A 19,798-nucleotide genomic window follows, 5' to 3' on the forward strand; every position below is an offset into this window, starting at 1 on the left:
TGCATTAATTTTAAGTAAAACTAGCATTTTATCGAAAATTATACAGTAAGAAATAAATATAAACATATACGCCAGGAGGCAGAGCTCCAATGCCAAATAACTTTTCCGTACAACTACTTTGCTCTATTGCTACTATTGTATGCATGTGTGCGTTTGTGTTTTTTAATTACTATCTATTTTAAATTATTCGAGATCATATCATACTCTAAAACAAATTTTAAAATATCTCTACTATTCTAATTAAATTATTTAAAATTTGATTAAGCTTTGACGTTCAGTATATGTTTACCAACTATAATGGTACAGATTTATAAGTATCGAGATTTTTTAATTTCACGGTATGTAGATTTTTGGAGAAAACAATTCATTACTTAAAATAAATTTAGTGAGTCACGTTTTAAAGAAAATATTTTTAAAACTGTTTGCACAGCTGTTGAGTCTTCAAAAATAGTATTTCAACAACTTCATAGTACAAAATTACATAATAAATATACATACAAAACTTTTGGACGAAATAGGAAAAGGCAGAGCATTATAAAATTTCTATCTTAAACTTACGAGATATTAGGTAACTAACAACACAGATGCAATATTTTAGTGGGAATATTGCAGGCAGTAATATCAAATACCAATAATTATTGCGCTAGAATAACAATGTTTGCAGTGAACCAGTTACAGCATTGCTACAGCCATTAGCATATGTTAGCCACATAGTGTAGAGGTTTAAATACGAGCATTATTGAGGTTTGCCTTCATAACTGTTAATAACTTTCATAACAACATTAACAGGCACTTTTTTTAATTAACTTCATTAACAGGAAAATTTTTAAAACTAAACATTGTTAACTACCAAACTGTCATACATATTCTTGATCACTAAGTTCACCATGACTAATTTATATTTGTAAATTTTCGAACAGTGATATAATTGTGCAGCAAGTTAACAAACGAACGGGACAATTCTTGAATAATCATACCAAGCCTAACAGTTAGCTAAATACGCCCCTTTAGAAGAAAGCTGATAAAATACATCAAGTTTCAAATAACTTGCACCCTGAAATCTAAACCGTGATCTATCGATTACATAATTTTTACACTTAAATTTTGTTTGAGATAAACCACTCATGGCAATATGAATTGGTGAACTATAAGTTTAAAAGAATAATTTGACGATGACACCACATTAAACCAAACTTATACAGACTGTGGAGTGATAGGCTTCAACAGAAACAAAAAAATATTTACTGTAGGCTACCGAAAGCAGTATTATACTCAATAAAAAGTGTAATATTGGAATAAAAGAAGGCGGGAAAATACGATGGTTCTCGTCAGTCATGTAATCTTTAATTTCACAGGATAAACTCGCACTAACTTAGCGCTCTCATTTTCCACCCCGCTAAGGCCCAATGGCAATATTGTGTTTATTCTCAGCCAGTCGATATATAGGGAAGTATGATGGCAAGATCCGGGTTACATATGGGCATCAGTGCAGTTAATATACTTCAATCTGAATACTACACCTTAGCAACACGGATAAACAACATAACTTCTTTTATGACAAACATTTAACTAAGAAAAATATGTTTCGGGGTTTTCTTTTGTTTTTAGACTTAAAAACTTATTTGACTGGCTATTGCATCAGTGAATAATAAATAATGACTACTTTATTGTCATCAAAACTTTACAGGTTATAAAATACGTCATATAACCACCACGTTTGCTGTATATTTACATGGAGGAGTACGCCACAGCGTGTTTGTGTGACAGGCTTCGCTAAGGTTAGATCGCTGTCAGATAGACAGACAAACATCATGCAGGAAATAGATTTTCACACCCTTTCTTTACGCAAACAATAAATTGTATCAATATACTAAGATTTCATTGACACTCAGAAACATTCCATGTTGGATATGCATTTCATTTCTGTCCGTCTATCTCTTTTTCTGCCTCCATAATATCTCAATAATGCACTGATTTATAGACTTGAAATTTTACACAAAGCATTTATATAATGGAAAAAATAACTTCGGTTTTCAGTCCATTTTTATCAATGTATGATCAATAAATTTAGTTAAGGTTTTGCCGCGTAAATTCAATAAATTGCTCTTAAAACAATAATAACAATATAACTGTGGATAATCAACTTAACATTCGAAGGCTCATAAAATCTTGTAAAGAATGGAATATTGCCGGAAATAATTCACCGAATTTGTGTTTTTGACATCTAATTTTAAATCCGCCTCAAGCAGTTCCTGGATTTCAGTACAAACCAATGTCATGTTTATCTATGTAAGATTTCTGTAATGAGTTAATTTCTGCAAATCTATTGAAGACGTTTACGTTTGAATGGAACTGTACTACCTTATTACGATAAAGTTAGGAACTTAGGCCTGCTCTATCCAAGGGCCTTGAAAAAATTGTGCACTGCCAGATTACTGATTATTTAACACGAAATAACGTTCTAAATCATTTACAATCCGGATTTCGAACAGGACATAGTACTGAAACTGCTTTACTGAAAGTCACTGACGATATACGATTCGCAATGGACCAAAAACTAAGCACAATACTGACACTCTTTGATTTTTCAAAGGCTTTTGATTGTGTAAACTACAGACTACTATTGGCTAAATTGAGAATAATTGGTTTTTCAGAAAATGTCCTGCAATGGCTGAGGTCTTATCTGTCTGGCAGAAGGTAGTGTGTACAAGTAGGTAACATAACATATGACTGGCTGAGTGTTGAGTGTGGTGTTCCTCAGGGTTCCATACTTGGTCCTCTCTTGTTTGTGTTGTACGTTAATGACTTGAGCACGGTACTGGTACACTGCAAGTCCCACATGTATGCCGATGACCTCCAGATATATCTCCATGTTAACATACACCAAATCGATGATGGCATTACCATGATCAACTCTGACATAAAAAATTTACTGGACTGGACTAGTAAACACGGACTTAAACTAAACCACGACAAAACTAAACCAATTGTGATATCTCATTACCGCTCTCGATCTTTGACCGATTTTACATCTATACGTAACGTTACTGGGAATGGAACTGTACTACCTTATTACGATAAAGTTAGGAACTTAGGGCTGACAATAAACTGTACTCTTAGCTGGACTGATGCAGTGACAGAGACCTGTAAGAAAGTTTTTGCATCAATGCATTCACTGAAAAAACTGCAGAGGTTTTTGCCACTTCACATAAAACTATTGTTGGTTAAAGTACTCATACTGCCTCACTTTTCTTACTGTAACAGTGTGATGAACGACATGACTGTGGCTTTGGGTGAAAAACTCCAGAGAACCCAAAATTATTGTATGAGATATGCATTTGATCTCAGGAGAGATGAGCATATAACACTCTATTATATTAATTCAAAGATTTTGAAGTTGAATGACCTCAGATCAATAAAAATCTTAACATTGGTTCATTCAATTTTAAATCCTGGCTTTCCAAATTATTTCTTAAAGGATTTCCAATTTGTCTCTCAAAGTGGTGTGGATAGAACTCGTTCTGGTTCGTCTGTGCTCCGCATGCCGTTGCACAGAACTGCTGTATATGACAAGTCTTTTGTAGTAACGGCATGTCGTCTGTGGAATTCCCTTCCTCGTAGTATAACATCCTTGGAGAGTCGTCCTCGGTTCGTGGCGTCGCTGAGAGAGCACTATCTGGGGCGGATGGTTGGGGCGGGGTCGGCACAGGTCTCTTCGCTGCGGTTGCACTGGCATGAGTAGAGTGTGAGATGTGTGAGTGGTTTGAGTTGTGTTTCTTATATTCATTATATACAAGTACATGTTATTACTTTGCGTGTGAGTATGTGATTATAAATATGTTATATACCTTTTTATCGTTATACATTTTTTATTTTATATTCTTAAATAAAGTTGTGCTTTTTGTTCATATTGAAAATGTTTACAATACAATATTTAGTTTTGTTATTATTTAGAAATGAAAATATTTTGTTCTAGTTTGTATATGAGGTTAAATGTAAGAAAGGGCCATGAGGCTCTAATTTCGCCTTAAATAAAGAAATATTTCATTTCATTTGTAGTCTTTCATTTTATTATCAACAATAAAAAGGAATTACAATCATGATTAGAGACAAAAATTGCAATATGATTTAGCAAGAAATGACAAATTTAGCATGAGTTTAGAAATCACATTTTATCTTTTATATTACAATAATTGTCACATATGAGACATCAAGTGACCAGAATTGGCATAGATAAGGATTGAAATATTAATAAGTAATAAGAAATTAGGTACATTCGAGTATAACATAAACTATTAAAACATGGTGAAGTGTTGTGTGTCCACAGAAATTTATTTGTTAAAATAAAACGAATACAACATCACAAAAATACACCTAAAAGTAATTAAAAAGTAGAGTTGCAGTAAGTTTTTGAGGCAACGTGTGTGCAGTATGTAGTTAGAATTTAGGAGAATTCCAATAAAGACTGTCACGAACGACCAAACTGCCAAACACGAGCTGTGTACTACTTTAAGGTTGCGTTGTGTTACATATTCGAATTGTTAATTGCCTGACTTACATTATAAATTTAATATATTGAGATTTAAAATAGAAATATACTTGGAGTTACTTTACTTTAATAACAACTTCATCATATTGTAATTAGGTGAAATCCATGAAAAATATATAAACTGTGCGATTAATAAACTTGCAATGTTTTATTTTAACCGAGTCTCGTTTTATTTGTTTGATACATTGTGACGTTTTGTACGTATAAAGGCATTTCCGTCATATGATTACAGACATATTTCCTCAATTGATAATAGCTTGTTACATACTATAAGAATACAAATATCATCACCTCACCGTTGTAAAATATTCAAAACGATGAATACCTTTCAAATTGATATTTAAAGACGACACCCTCACATGATATCGACCTTTTAGTAAAAGTGCCTGGAAGGAAAGGATATTTCAATTATTACTTTACGTTAACCAGTCTTTTACTATTCCTTAACAAATATAAAATCTAAAAATAACAAACAATGATAAACACCTCATTGTGTTATATGTGCAATTATTTATAGTTACCATGTTACATTTTTGTAACTTGAATTATACTACATAGTAGATAAAGATTGATATGAACTTGGGATTATATTTAGATTAACATGTAAAACAAATAATTTACATTGGGTATTATTTTTTTTATATTTGTTACGTTTAGACTTCATCAAAGCCATTTTGAATTGTGGATAGAAAATGTGTTTTTGAATTACTGCTCTGTAATGATGTTGCTAAGGCAGTTTTAATACAGTTTACTCAACTTCTGTTTATCTTTAACTACCGCGGGATTAAATAAAATAGCACGAGAAATAAAACTTTAGTTAAAATGATTTGTAGTGTTTTGACTAAAAATGGCACATCGACTGTAACTGTTGTATTTTATTTTAATTGATTGATTTAAGTAACAATATTAATTTGAGTAAGTATTACATTTGTATTTTTAGGGTATTATATCAGATTATATTGCCACAAATATTATAAACAACATTATAAATACAATGTTGAGCATGTAAGAAAGAGTAATAAAAAATCAAGAATAAAGAAGTTTTCATTGCATGAAACAATTTCACCACTAAACTATGCATTGTGTTTTAGGTTGGTCTTATAAAAAATGTATAACAAAACTTAGTTATATTAATATACCTTCTATACATATAATAGCATTATTAAAAACCTGTTCGATAGTTAAATGAGTAATTATAAATAACGCATTGAAAGTAACAGTTCAGGCCATCTTCTAACCGAACTCACGGAAAAATGTTGAAGTTATACATATGTATTGTTACAGTAAACATACCAAAGATAATGGAAAAAATTAAATATTTTCTGAATGAAAAATCTTTAAACACTATGTTATTAAAACTTGCAATTCTCCTAAGCCATTTTCATTATATAATCACTGCCTTGAGCAGTAGTTTCTAAAAAAACTTGTTATTAAAAAAAATCATAATTCTTTACAGTACGTACTTACTCTAAATACCTGTAAGTAATATTATCTTAGATGTGTTTCGTTGAATATGGTTAGAACATAGTTCACAATGACTACTGTAGTTATAAATGCCTCATAGAATAATTGCAGTATTTTATATTATTTTACATTTTATATAAATAGATTTTAAAGATGCGTGACTCTCAAATAACAAAAACAAAGGATGAAGCCAATAATCTTATCATCTGCCATAACACCCTAGCGTTATACGTAGCCTCTACGAAAGGTTTTAAGTGTTTCATTTTTAACTGTATGGGCGTATGTAGAAATCATTGGCCGTATTTATAAGATGAAATTTTTAAAATTTGTACCACAAAATTTCTTTTCATACTATCTTAAACTCTTGCGCTATTTTAAACTTTTATTACCTTAAGTTAACTAATACTCGACTAGATGCTCCTAAAATAACTGGGTTCGAGAGGATTTGTTTACAAAAATGCAGTTATTTAATTTTTTTATAGTGGATGCATTCTCTCTTCCATTAATTGAATAGAATAACTATTCATGAAGAACCCTAAAATCTAATTAACTGAGAAATAACCATGAGTACTTGATTGTCGAATAAACACTGATTCATTGCTCGGTGCTTTGTGAATAAACCCCGGTCTCAGGGAGTATTGCTATGTAAGTTACTACATATTGGCCCAATCTACATCGGATTTACAATCTCGGTCGGAGTATTTACTCTCGAAAGCGCACGTTCTCTTATCTAGGTATGCCCCGTTGCGTTGTGAATTAAAATTAAAGCGTTAAAGTGTAATGTGACAAAGATACAGACTGGACTGTGATTTCATGGTTTCGATAGTAAGTTTAAACAATTTTTGTTAGAAAAGAAGAAGGTATACAAACGAAGTGTCACACAGCACGGCATAGCAGTATGGTTCACCTCCTCACGAAACAATTGTCTCAGTATGGTCACACTGTCTCAGTACCTACTAGTTAATAGAATTATCAAACGAACATTATTCACATGGCATCGAACTTATGAGTCACTTGGTAATGTAGAGGGAGAAGAGTAGAACTTGTTGAGGATGACATACATTCGAGGGATGCTCTTAGGACTCTCAGAACAAAGTGTTCACGAAAACCCCACGCCATCTCCAAATTTAGCTAATGTTATGTGGTCACAACAATGGTTACTCTCACACTTCCGCAAAAATGGATAATTAGTTTTGCGCTGATACTACATACATGTTGCAATTAACCGACTTGTCTGTCTTTTTCCTAAAAGGCACATGCATTGTCTAAGCAGTGGCATTACTCGAATTGCAATTACAGTGTTTGCTTTGTGTTGAGTTACTTATCAAGTAGTTATATGCTAATGTTACAACAAAAACACATCTACAATCAACATCTACCACTGAACATGTTCTAGCATAACTCGATGCAATTTCTTATAGACGTAAACTACAATACACAACTTGAAAGGAGTTTTGAAATGTACTGTTCTCTTTCCTATTAGAAATTTGTTTGTAACAAAATATTTGTTTTAATTATTGTATGTACTATAGCAGCCCGCGCGATAATAGCCTGATGGCGATTGGTGCATCAGCGTTTCAGTCTACACCACATCCTACCATCACTCTTGCCAGTTGTATGCATAACGATAATAACTCATTAACTCAGATATCGTAAACACTTCTCCATTCTTATGTTTGTACACAGTATATAGAGAAAGCCAAGTCACAGTGCAAACAGCAGGTGGTCAGCAGTGATTCGGCAATACTGCCTCAAATATCATTGGACTATTTAAATACGACTGCGGCCTAAAATGTATTAGTATCCTTCTTTTTCTTTAGCAATAGAATATTCAACGATTGAAGGTTGTTTAAAACTTTAAAAATATAAAAAGTACAGTTTTTGGTTTATAAGTTAAAAATTATGTGTAGGAGTATTTTTGCATGATGTAATTCAGCAGCTTCGTCAATTTTTAGTAGATTTTAGTCTTGGCTTTGGAATGAAAATTAAATGGATAAATACTGCGGTACTGCGGGTACTCGTGCCCTTCAACAATCCTTCTTTTTCATATTTCTTTTACATAACATTCCTTTTTTGTCATATACCTTTTCATACCCTATCGTTTCCTCTTGACATTACTTGTTAGTCACATACATTTTTATAATCTATATCTTTCCTCAAGACACTCTTTCTTTGACATACCTATGCTCTTATCCTATCTCTCTCATAGAATTTCCTCCTTACCATGTTTCTACATCTGTCATATATATTCACTCGATCCATTCCTTATTTGCCAAACAAAACCAATCCTTCCATGAAACCAATCTCTACCTCTTTCCTCATTTATTTCTCTTTCGTTTTGCTGACATTAATTCGAAAGTTGTATATTGAATCATTACGTATTAACTGGGTTACACTAGCTGATTGTTAACACTGACTCGTAAATTCTCAAGTTTTAGGTTCAAATAAGGAACGCAAATGTCTGCCTCTCCAACATCAGAACTCAGTAGTCACCCTAATCATTTCAAAACTCCCTATCATTAAGTTATTTACAGCAAGTGCCAACCAATTTATTTAAGGTTTCTGAAATATTCATTGAACATTCAACAAATTGAAAAGTAAACTGTACAAATCCATTTTTCTTGAATCAGTATTTCAAAAGCTTAAAATATAAGGATCATAATTGCTTACAAATTTGTCAAAGGATGTGTCATTTTAGACGATTTGGGATAGTCAGAAACCACTGGACATCAATTTTAAGAGTCGCGTATGGAAAACAAGAGAAACAATTAGAATATCCAGCCTTTGAAGACAAGCATTACAAAGCCTAACTATTGTAAAATCCGTATGTCTGATTCATCTGATGCCTACACTTCCGTTTCAAAGCTTGGATACACGTTTTAATTAAGTGGATGAATCACTTGGAAAACATTCTTTTACGACTCTCTATGTAAGTAATGGTTATTTCCAATAACCTTCGTTCGAAAAACCTGAAATTTTAATTGACTAAAATAAAAACCGTTTGGTAATAACTAAATTTTTACAACAAAATATTTTTATGATATCTGTAAATTATTTTAAATGAAACATTCCAATGGTGGTGTTTATGTATAGACTATATACAAGAACATGTACACTGTTGGCGAGTATGGACTTGAAGGGATCCGGTATATTCCAAAAGGCCAGTGATACAGCGCTAAAACTGTCAGAGCTAGCTACGTAAAACGTTTTAGGTGGCCTATTATATTGTAATACAGGTGTAAAAGCCTGCACATGCATAGCAGTGTAAACTTTCACTTTTTAGATTTAAGATATTAGTAAATGCCTGCAAGGTGCATTGCTTCAGTAAGACTTAAATAGAACGCCTTTAGAGGTGTTATATAAAAAGATTCATTAGAATATTCTTACATAAAATCGATACAATTTTACGATTACTACAATTTAAAATTACTATTTATTGGTTAGGAAAGTAGAATTACTTGTTGTTTTATTATATTGTAAAATATAAAAGTGATATAACTTTATATTCGATGTTTGTTTACTAGTTCACTCACATTATGAACGAAAAATAGATAAATGGACACATTTACCTGCATTTATCTTTATGAAATATAATACTATGTGAAGCTCTATATACTATAGGTCTATGATTTAGATATATCGTAATCCCACATTAAAATATTTCTAAAATAAAGTAGTATCTTTATTTTGCTATCTGAGATTATAATCTGACGTATGAACCAAACTCTCCAGAGCTGTGAAAATGAGCTTGCTTTAAGGATTATTCTTACGTTTCATATTTACTTCATAAAGGCAAAGCTAAATACTATGACTAAGTATTTTCATTTCAAATGTTTATTCCCATTATTACTGACGCAATAAGTACTTTACGCTTGAATGCGTTTATCTCAAATCGAAATATAGTACAAAAAAATGAAAATATTCATCTCTGTACAGAAGTCAAAGTCCTCACTCACTCACTCACTCACTGTCTCACCATCACTCACTAATCACTAATATTCTGACTTCCCGATATGCCACAAATTACAATTTGGCACGCGCATTATTCACGACTTAAATAACAAACAATTATAACATTTTTATAAAAATTAAACAATAATATACATATAAAAATGATTAACTTTTGACATTAATACCTCACAAAATTGATTACATGAGACTGGAATATCTTCCAGTGACCATCACTTATATTTGGAAGTGTTTAGCCATTTAAAAAGGACATGCCTACCCGTTATTCAAAGGGAAACCACCTACAAAACCTCGGGTAACTCCTATTTGTATTAAAGGTATATAAGCATTAGGTTAATAGAACTTACAGTTCTATTATTTTCATTTAAATTACACTTTTTAAATGGTATTGTTCATGATATACATGATATATAAGGATAAAATAGTTAATCAAGCAATACGCATATGACTGCTGTTAAGATTAATAATATTCAATGAGTAGCGAGTTTTTAATTGAAATGTGTTTATTTCTGATACTGTTCCAACGGGATATTTCATTCCTTAAACCTACTAGTATCTTGATGTTGCAGATCCAGATGTTCGCTATTACCAATTTCTCATTTCGAACATGAATTTGAGTAATAATCTGTAACATACATTAAAAAATATTTGTAAATTGCAATTTGAAAAATGTGTACAATAATCTGTAACATGCGGATATTAAAACTGGTTTCGGTGAGTCTTATAAAACATAACACACAATTGTGTACTCTAATTGAAACTTTACAGGGAGATCTTGCATAAACAATAATTAAGTACCAAACGATACTTACCTGTGCCGTAGCACTCATTGTGCGTGTATATTTCACAGCAATATTATGGAAATTTTCGGTATTGCCTTTTGAATCCATTCCCCTAACAGGCACGTAATCTGAGGAGCACGAGAAGTCACATCTGCCGACAGGCTTTGGATCTTCTGGATAATCATCCGCCAGGGTGTAGCCTGTGTCATAATGGTTTGAATTTTTGTATATATTGACAAATATGTAATATAAATTCCACATTATGACTAAAAACAGTCATGATAATTCAATTTATTTCCTATGAGAGCATATTGTAAAAGTTTCACATAAATATTTTCAACTGTTTATCTTAAAGCCTGATTATAAGATACTCCAAATGTGTATTACATGTACATAAACATTCAATGAATGATAAAGACAGTTTTTATAATATTTTATATCTTAAGAATTAGATATCATAAAATACTATGACTAGTAAATAAAAAGAAGTTTAAACTTTATCCTCATTAAACATTGATTACGTAACTTTAATATAATGTAGACTCCTTGAAATGCAATAATTTTTATACAAAGATTGTATTTATCTTTAAAGAAATAATTCTAATTTACAGTAATTAAGTTAGTGACACGTAAATTGTCCTGCTACGATAATGAACTAAGAGCTTTTACTCTATAGATCTAAAGTTACAGACACATATTTCTTAAAATAGTGCAGACATATATTGACACGCTAGCTAGTTTTTAGAATGGTCAGCAATTTAAAATGAGAAAATTATAAAACTCAAGCGTAATAACTTTTGAAAAAAAAAAACGGATAACTTTATTTTAATATTTTAGAACATACTGGAGTATATAATAATGTTATTTAAAATTTAAGAGCTTTATTTCTATGTTAGAGCTTTGAATATGAGTACTATTTATTCTTTTGGCTTTTTTTAACGTAATTTCCAATTATTTTGATGCCGAATGTAGTGATCCCTAATTAAGTTACATTCAGAAGTATGTAAAAACATTATCCACTTACCGAGAATTGCCAACAGAAGTAATAACACGATCTTTATCTTCATCCTGGAAATGTTGCAGTGAAATATTTGAGGCACGAACAGAGGACAATAATAAGCGTCAGTGATGTTATAGAACCAGGTGGAGGTATGTATCTCAGGTGGTGTACATCTGTGTACAGAACAGTATAATTAGCATTTTAGTTGAAGAACAATCTTCCCCTTAATCCATTATTGGTTAGCTGTGATGGTTATCATTTTATTAACCTAAATATAGTCTTTGATAGCATGCTTATTTGAAACGCTAATTTTGATTTAAGATAATATTGGAAAAATATGTGACAAACCCTTCTCTAATCTACTTATAAAAGTGAATCGATGAATGAGTTGCTAAGTGTTAATCTTAATGATGAGTGGACCAATTCGGCTAATTTTTTTGTATAATTGTTCTATGGAGTTCTAGGAAGATTTTGATAAAGAGAAAAATAGGAAATGTTTTCCTACACGTCTTGTCACACACTTAATTGTTTATAACTACTCTATTATTGTTAGCAGGTATATGGAGCAGATGTAAATCAATATAGCAGTTTATAAAGTTTTTTCATTTACTCTTGTTATCTTGTAGCGTGATTAACATTTTTAAACAAACTGTCATTATGACAACGTTGCAAAGAAAAGATTAGTGTATTTAATGACTAGCAAAGTTTAATTTTGTTCGAAGTCAATATCATCAAATGTTTCATGAAAACCACTCTGAGAGACGCAGCATTTGTGGATGGTATACGAAGTTTAAGGAAACCTGCAGTTTTTTTGGACAAAATACGAACAGGTACGTTAAAAACAAGATATAAATCTGCAGAGAATATTAAAAACAGTTTTGTAAATAGTCCAAAAATGCATGAGCGACCTTTTTGGACATTAGCGTGAGAATGTCCTTAGGTCTACAGTTTTCAAATTAATGCAAATTATGACGCTTGATGACAAGTTTGCTGTTGTTATTCTGTATGGACATGGACTGGATTAAAATTTAATACACCACATTGTTTTTAGTGATAAGGCTATGAGACTACGTTTAAATTATCTGGAAATGTCCATTTCATAACGTTCGTATATTAAACACGAATCAAAACTGTGATTGAATCAGTTACATCTAAAGTTCTAAACTTCTACAGGGTTACTCATGGTGCTCATGTTGACCTCAAATAAACTGATGTAAAACTGTTTAAAGTACTCTTCAATCCTATGTTAACCCCTTTTTTGTGCTGCACATACTTTTGTAAATAAAGTTATTTAAAGGTGTAACATGACTTTGCGGACACATTGTACTTATGAAAATAACCCAAAGTTAACTGACACAACACAGTTGTTAAAACTTTTAGCTGCAGTTCACTAGAGGCAAAAACATTGATTTTTTTTAAATTTGAAAAAATAATAAACATAACTTCATAACATTACATAAATATTACCCATAATAGTTTATGGTTTTCTGACATTAATTTATTGAGTTCGCCACATTTAAACAGCTAAGGTGTCTGCTTATAAATAAAAATTGACCACAAAGAATCCCTTGCTTTGAATTTCTTACGTAGCGCTAATCTCGAGAACGGCTTAACCAATTGTGAAATTATTTTTGTAAAAGCTCGTTACAACCCGAGAAAGTATAAGAAAGATTGTAAAAGTCATCAGAAATATTTTGGAATTCTGAAAACAATTATAGTTAAAATAACCCAAAAAATTCACGAAAATCTAAAGTCTGTGGGTTTTTTATAATCATAATCAAATGGTAACTGACACCGTATATCCATTGACACTTTTAGATGAATTGTACAGATAGGACGATAAATCGTTCAGCGCTTGATTAGTTAACAATGCAGATTATAAAGAAGCAGCTAGTATCAAACGTATGCTACATATCGCACCTGACAACTTTAAGCCATCTAATACATTGAAAATCTGATTTAAACTCTGTTATAAAGCCTAACACAATGAAAAAGTGGTGAATATTTCACCATAAGGTGATATAAACTATTTACCCCCATTGAAATTATGTATGACATTTTGTACTTAAATTTGCATATCTGAAGCTGTTAACCAGGAACACTGACATAATATGCACTTAAATTACGCTTAATTCCGTTTCAAAACTACACAGAGTTAGCAGTGCTTAATCAGTAGTGTAATGCAGATATCAGAATCAAAGTTACTATCTAAAATGATTAAAATACTTATACAATTCTTATTATTAATTTTTTGAACAAATATACGCTTCAGTTATATGCATATATCTTCTTAACCGGTGTAACTAAGTCAACAGTGACACCAGAAATATCTTAGACTTAAAGTCAATGTACAATGGACATTGTACAAAGTACAATGGCTGAAAGCAAACACTTTATATACAAAGTAGGCTTCTCAGACCCATGTATGTATAAGTATTTTGTTGAATAGGAAAACTGAAGAAAATAAGAACAATTAGCAATTTTGCTTACCATTTGAGGCTGCTAACATAGTGTGTATCTAAGATACATTACTATACATTGCATCAATTCTTGCTACATCCTTCGGGTTAATAATTATTCAATACTGGCCTAAAATAGTTTAATTATTACTATTATTATATTATATTATAAGTCGTCGGAGCAATTCAATCTGCTCTCATGGAACGTTGGAGGGAGATTCGAATCATATACAAGTTTCACACTACGACTGCTGGGTCCCAAAACACTGTTCATTAAACTTATATCTCAAATGATTCAGGATCAGATTTGAGTGACTAACAATTGTCTCATAAGTGTTTAGAATGTCATATAAAAAGAATATGTCAGTTAAAAAGGAAATTACGTACAAAGAAGCGAGTAACTGCTAGTCTTACAGTTGAAAATTAATCGCAAAATGTGTTGCTAAGCAATAATCTCAAGAACGGGTGGACCAATTAAGTTACTTCTTTTTGTAAAATTATCGTTTAAATTGAAGGAAGGTTTTTATATAAGGAAAAAGATAAGAAAAGTTGCCAGGAATATTTTAGAATTCAAAAAATTGGTAGTAAAAAAAAAAACAAAACAGCTAGACCTATTTTTATGTATTGGTAGTGTAATGCAGATAGAAAATTAAAGTTTATTTCTAACTTTTACTCCAGATTGGCGCGCAGTGACGAATTTTACTAAAATCAAGTCACATTTATTTACACAAATTAATAAAAACAGAAGTTAATATTTTATATTGAAAAAGAAAACAAATTTAGCATTTGGATATATAATGATTACAAAATATACAATAATATTCAAGTAATAGAATTCAAAATAATAAACAATAAATAATTTAACGCTAAATAATATTATTAAATGTTTTATGTCACAAAGAAGTAAATCCATATATTAAAATAAAGTGAGAAATGAAAATTATATATATATATATATATATATATATATATATATATATATATATATATATATATATAATTCCCTTTTTCCCGTGGAGGACAGGACATTTTGTTATGTCATTTTGGTCTCTATGCCTTCACTTTATTTACTCGAAATATTTCCTGCACTAACGTTTCGTTCTCCAACTATAGACAAATTTGAACAAAAATGACTACAGAAACTTTCTGAAGCTTTACAACTTCATAAAAGTTTAAAGTGCAGGAAATATAAGGACAAATATTTGCAAACAGTTACTTGTTTTACATATGTTCGAAAGATATATCAGATTTATTATTTACCACTTCCCTCTAAAGCGAACACTTTAATACTTGTGTTTTTTTTTTGGACAAGTAGTTTTCTTTAATTTAAGGCGCGAGTCTGGATGAAGAACTTTGATAGAGTACCTTAAACGTTTGTGCGCAAAGTGAAACAATTAAAGAATTACTCCCCCGCAGTCAGTATTTCCACGATTGTATCAGTTGTGAATCTTAAATTTAACTAATAATACCTTATCAATTTAATCAGAAAACAGCTACGCAAGCAATTCACAAAACTATGCACTTTTGTTTTACTATCAATGTCATATAGACTTATACCTTTATTGAATATACAAATCAAACTATAATATTTTACTTTAATAATATAGATGCTTTAAAGCATAATACTAAACCAAAATTTCCGACCAATTGCTTTTTGTAACAAGAGACGAAACAAAACTTCGCACTATCCTGTTTCTGTATAACGTAATCTTTTACCTCTGAATTAAAAAATGCAAACAAGTAAGTCTAAATAAAATGGTTGCCATTTAACTTATCAACAGTTGGTAGAAAACGGTTACAAAGCAGCAACATATAAGGCTAATAAGACTAATGTAACCATTTTCCAAGACTCTTTATCATCGTTGTATTTGTGCTGTATTATTAATATACAAATGAAAATCAGTATTTGTTATTTAAATGGTAGATAGTTAATTTTTATTCTGATCTTAAACTTTTAATTAAGGTTGCCAAAAAGTTAAACAAATTTTTCTTTAAAGCGCTCTTACTGCGTAATCTCACATACCCGGACATTATTCGGTAATGTATTCAGGCGACTAATATGTATTTATATTAGTCTAGATTGATAAAATATGCTAGGTGTGCTCTATAATACAACTAGATTAAAAATTTATTATATATATATATATTCAAAAATATAAGGTCACATAAATTTGGTTGAATTTTAGAACTTAAATAAAATGTTTTTATAATAACATTTATTTGCGTGTTGGTGTAGATAGACTTACCCAGCGATGAGAGAAATAACAACAAGCGAGCAGCCATTTATATTTATTGGTCGTTATGTTGCCTTGGGCGGAGGTTTAGCACGTTTAATCAACTAAAGTCGTTATATCTCTCTATCATTATCTAGGGGGTAATTTAGGATCAACCTTCACCAATACGTTCTGCTTATTTTAAGATGGAGAGCGTTTAGAATGTAGGAGCGTGATAAAACGAGTGTCAGAGTCATGTTTTTCGTTCGATTCTCTATGGGATTTCCATACTTAAATATTTAAAGATATAGCTTTAACGATGTTCCCAACAGGTTGGCCAACAGACATTTTGTTTAATATATTACAAAATTTATCCTTACTGTGACCAGATTATGTTCTTCCGACGAGAGGAAAAGAAAGGCGTGTGTAGTTCGTCACATTGAGCATGATCTCGTTCCAAATACTCTTCTCTGAAGATAACTCCTCCTACCACGGTACTCATTTTGTAACTCATTTTTTTTTTAATTAAATGAATGAATGATGAACTTTAAAGGAGAGAATCGTTTACGGCGTATGATTTGTGCGTATTCTTGTTACAGGGCTATTGATTCAAGCATAAACAAAGTAATGGCCGATGAAAGACCAAATTTCCTTGGCCTAAATTTTACACATGGTGTTGGGAAGTAGTTTTAGAGGTGTATAGCACGGCTATCAAAACCCTAAGGAAGCTATCCGGTGCAGTTTTTCTACTAATATAGCCAACGTAATTAAACAAATGGCATTTTCCATATTTAGTTTGCCTCTTAATCAAGAGGCCTGAATACATTACCGAATAATGTCCGGGTATCTGAGATTACGCACAGTAAGAGCACTTGGAACAACAGATTTTTAAACATTAATTAAAAGTTTAAGAGCAGAATAAAAATTAACTATCTACTATCATTGCCTCTTAATAAAAAATAAATTAATATGTGTAAAATTAAATTAGTAAAAAAATATCTTTTATATGACGGTTATGGAGACCAAAGAGAATTTATACGAAATGAAAACACAACATATGCTCTTTCTCTTCACACACAATCTTGTAAAACAATTGATTGGTTTACTGTATTATGACACAACATAGATACGCTAACGTCTTCTCATACCGTTACAAAAAACCAAGAAAAACCATGGACTGGAATCAGCTATTATTATACAGGTACGCAAAATAAGGAACCATGGCTTGAGAGTTGGAGGATTAAGGAATACCTGAAATCTACGTGAAGACTACCCGAGAAATAATGCTACTACTGGCATTGAATAAACCCCGGCATCTTTCTAGAATCTAAAATGAAAACGGATAGTGAGAAGGAATGTTTTACCAAGTGTATCGTTAACGGTTTGATTTAAAGGTTTTACCGTGTTTATCTAAAATAATGCTACTACTGGCATTGAATAAACCCCGGCATCTTTCTAGAATCTAAAATGAAAACGGATAGTGAGAAGGAATGTTTTACCAAGTGTATCGTTAACGGTTTGATTTAAAGGTTTTACCGTGTTTATCTAAAATAATGCTACTACTGGCATTGAATAAACCCCGGCATCTTTCTAGAATCTAAAATGAAAACGGATAGTGAGAAGGAATGTTTTACCAAGTGTATTGTTAACGGTTTGATTTAAAGGTTTTACCGTGTTTATCTAAAAGAATGCTACTACTGGCATTGAATAAACCCCGGCATCTTTCTAGAATCTAAAATGAAAACGGATAGTGAGAAGGAATGTTTTACCAAGTGTATCGTTAACGGTTTGATTTAAAGGTTTTACCGTGTTTATCTAAAATAATGCTACTACTGGCATTGAATAAACCCCGACATCTTTCTAGAATCTAAAATGAAAACGGATAGTGAGAAGGAATGTTTTACCAAGTGTATCGTTAACGGTTTGATTTAAAGGTTTTACCGTGTTTATCTAAAAAAATGGTACTTTTGAGTCAATATTTTCAGAGAACTGGAATAAACTACAAGCGAAAATATTTAAATAATTTCCCAATATCAGTGTATTTTCACGTAAGGTATTACATTAATAATACCTTTAGATACTTAAACAGTTTTTAGCTATACTGGAATAAAAAGATATAAAATTATGTGAGATTTTGGTTTGTTATAATCTAATGTGACAATATTTTGGTAGTTTTTAATGTGGGTTCATAGTGTATAAAAGAAGTATATGAATATTGGGGTTTAATGTGGCATTATAGAGGAATTTGTTGTAAAAAGTATCCCGATGTCAGTATGTTTATTAGAAAAGTTATTACATTTACTAATTAAAATTTATTTAAAAAGTTATATTACATCTTTTGTGGTCACTGTTTTTTGGTTGAGCATGTAAAAACCTTTTTGCTCAAAAAATATTTCTATCGGAACGTAGAAACGCAACAAATTTTGCACTGACTCACTTCTAGAATTAGCGAAATGTTATAAATTAAATGTATGTATATGGTATGGTATTGTAAAATATGATATTCTTAAGATGTATGATATTAATCTACTGATTGTATTTCAATTAGATATTTGTGTAATGAAACTCCCACTGTCAACTTCCAACTGGAAACACACCGGCGTAATTGTCTTGGAGGAGTTACAGTAACGAAATCGAGGAGCAACCGGTGGCAAATTGGAATCTTGACTTAGGATAATCTTGTTTCACGGTTGATGAGTTGTTTCGTCTTGTAGCACTAGATGGAAAATTTTGCATTTCGTGTTTTGGAAATCACTTATGTTTGCAACACGAATGAAGTTCTTTAAATATAATTCAAATGAATTATACTTTAAATTTCCGCGTAAAAATTTTGTACCGTTAATTAGTTAATTAGATTTTATATAAGTTAAATTTCACAACCTAGTCAGCCAGTATAATTTAATATTATTTTTTATCCCATGTTCCGGAACTAAATTATCGGCGGAGTAACTACCTAATTGGCACGCGTATGAATATTTTCTTCTAACCCTTTGTAGCAGCCCAACTACGTGACCGATGAGACCTCGCGCGCCTTGTCCGTAAGTAAAATTTATCTTTTCGTATTATTAAATTAGCCCTTTGATGCCAAACATATAAAAATGAATGTAACGTAAAGTAAAGTTGTAAATAGTAAAGTAACTTACCCTTGAAGATCTTTTATTTGCTTGATTGAAATAGATACAAGTTGTGGCGTCGTCCTTCTGACGAGCACGTTGTTGTAATGAGTTTTTGTATCATTAAATGGCTAATACCGTCGCGAATTTGTTTTAGGCGAGCTCACGTAGCTGACGTACCTGATGTATCTCACGTACCTTACGTCTCTCACGTATCTCACGTGTCTCACATATATCACGTATATGGCT

At 31.3% G+C, this 19,798-nt stretch overlaps 1 protein-coding gene across 1 annotated transcript; it reads right to left on the reverse strand.

The window, feature by feature from the left end:
- Nucleotides 1-10,432: 10,432 nt before the first annotated feature.
- On the reverse strand, nt 10,433-12,144 carry LOC124371985. Its single transcript, XM_046830389.1, has 3 exons — nt 11,789-12,144; nt 10,795-10,964; nt 10,433-10,607 (listed from the first exon to the last, which is right to left on the reverse strand). Exons 1-3 carry the CDS (start codon nt 11,829-11,831, stop codon nt 10,443-10,445), a joined length of 378 nt encoding a protein of 125 aa, XP_046686345.1. The 5' UTR covers nt 11,832-12,144; the 3' UTR covers nt 10,433-10,442.
- Between the last annotated feature and the right edge of the window lie 7,654 nt (nt 12,145-19,798).

Source organism: Homalodisca vitripennis, chromosome 1, assembly GCF_021130785.1.
Source record: "Homalodisca vitripennis isolate AUS2020 chromosome 1, UT_GWSS_2.1, whole genome shotgun sequence".
Classification (NCBI taxonomy): Eukaryota; Metazoa; Arthropoda; class Insecta; order Hemiptera; family Cicadellidae; genus Homalodisca; species Homalodisca vitripennis.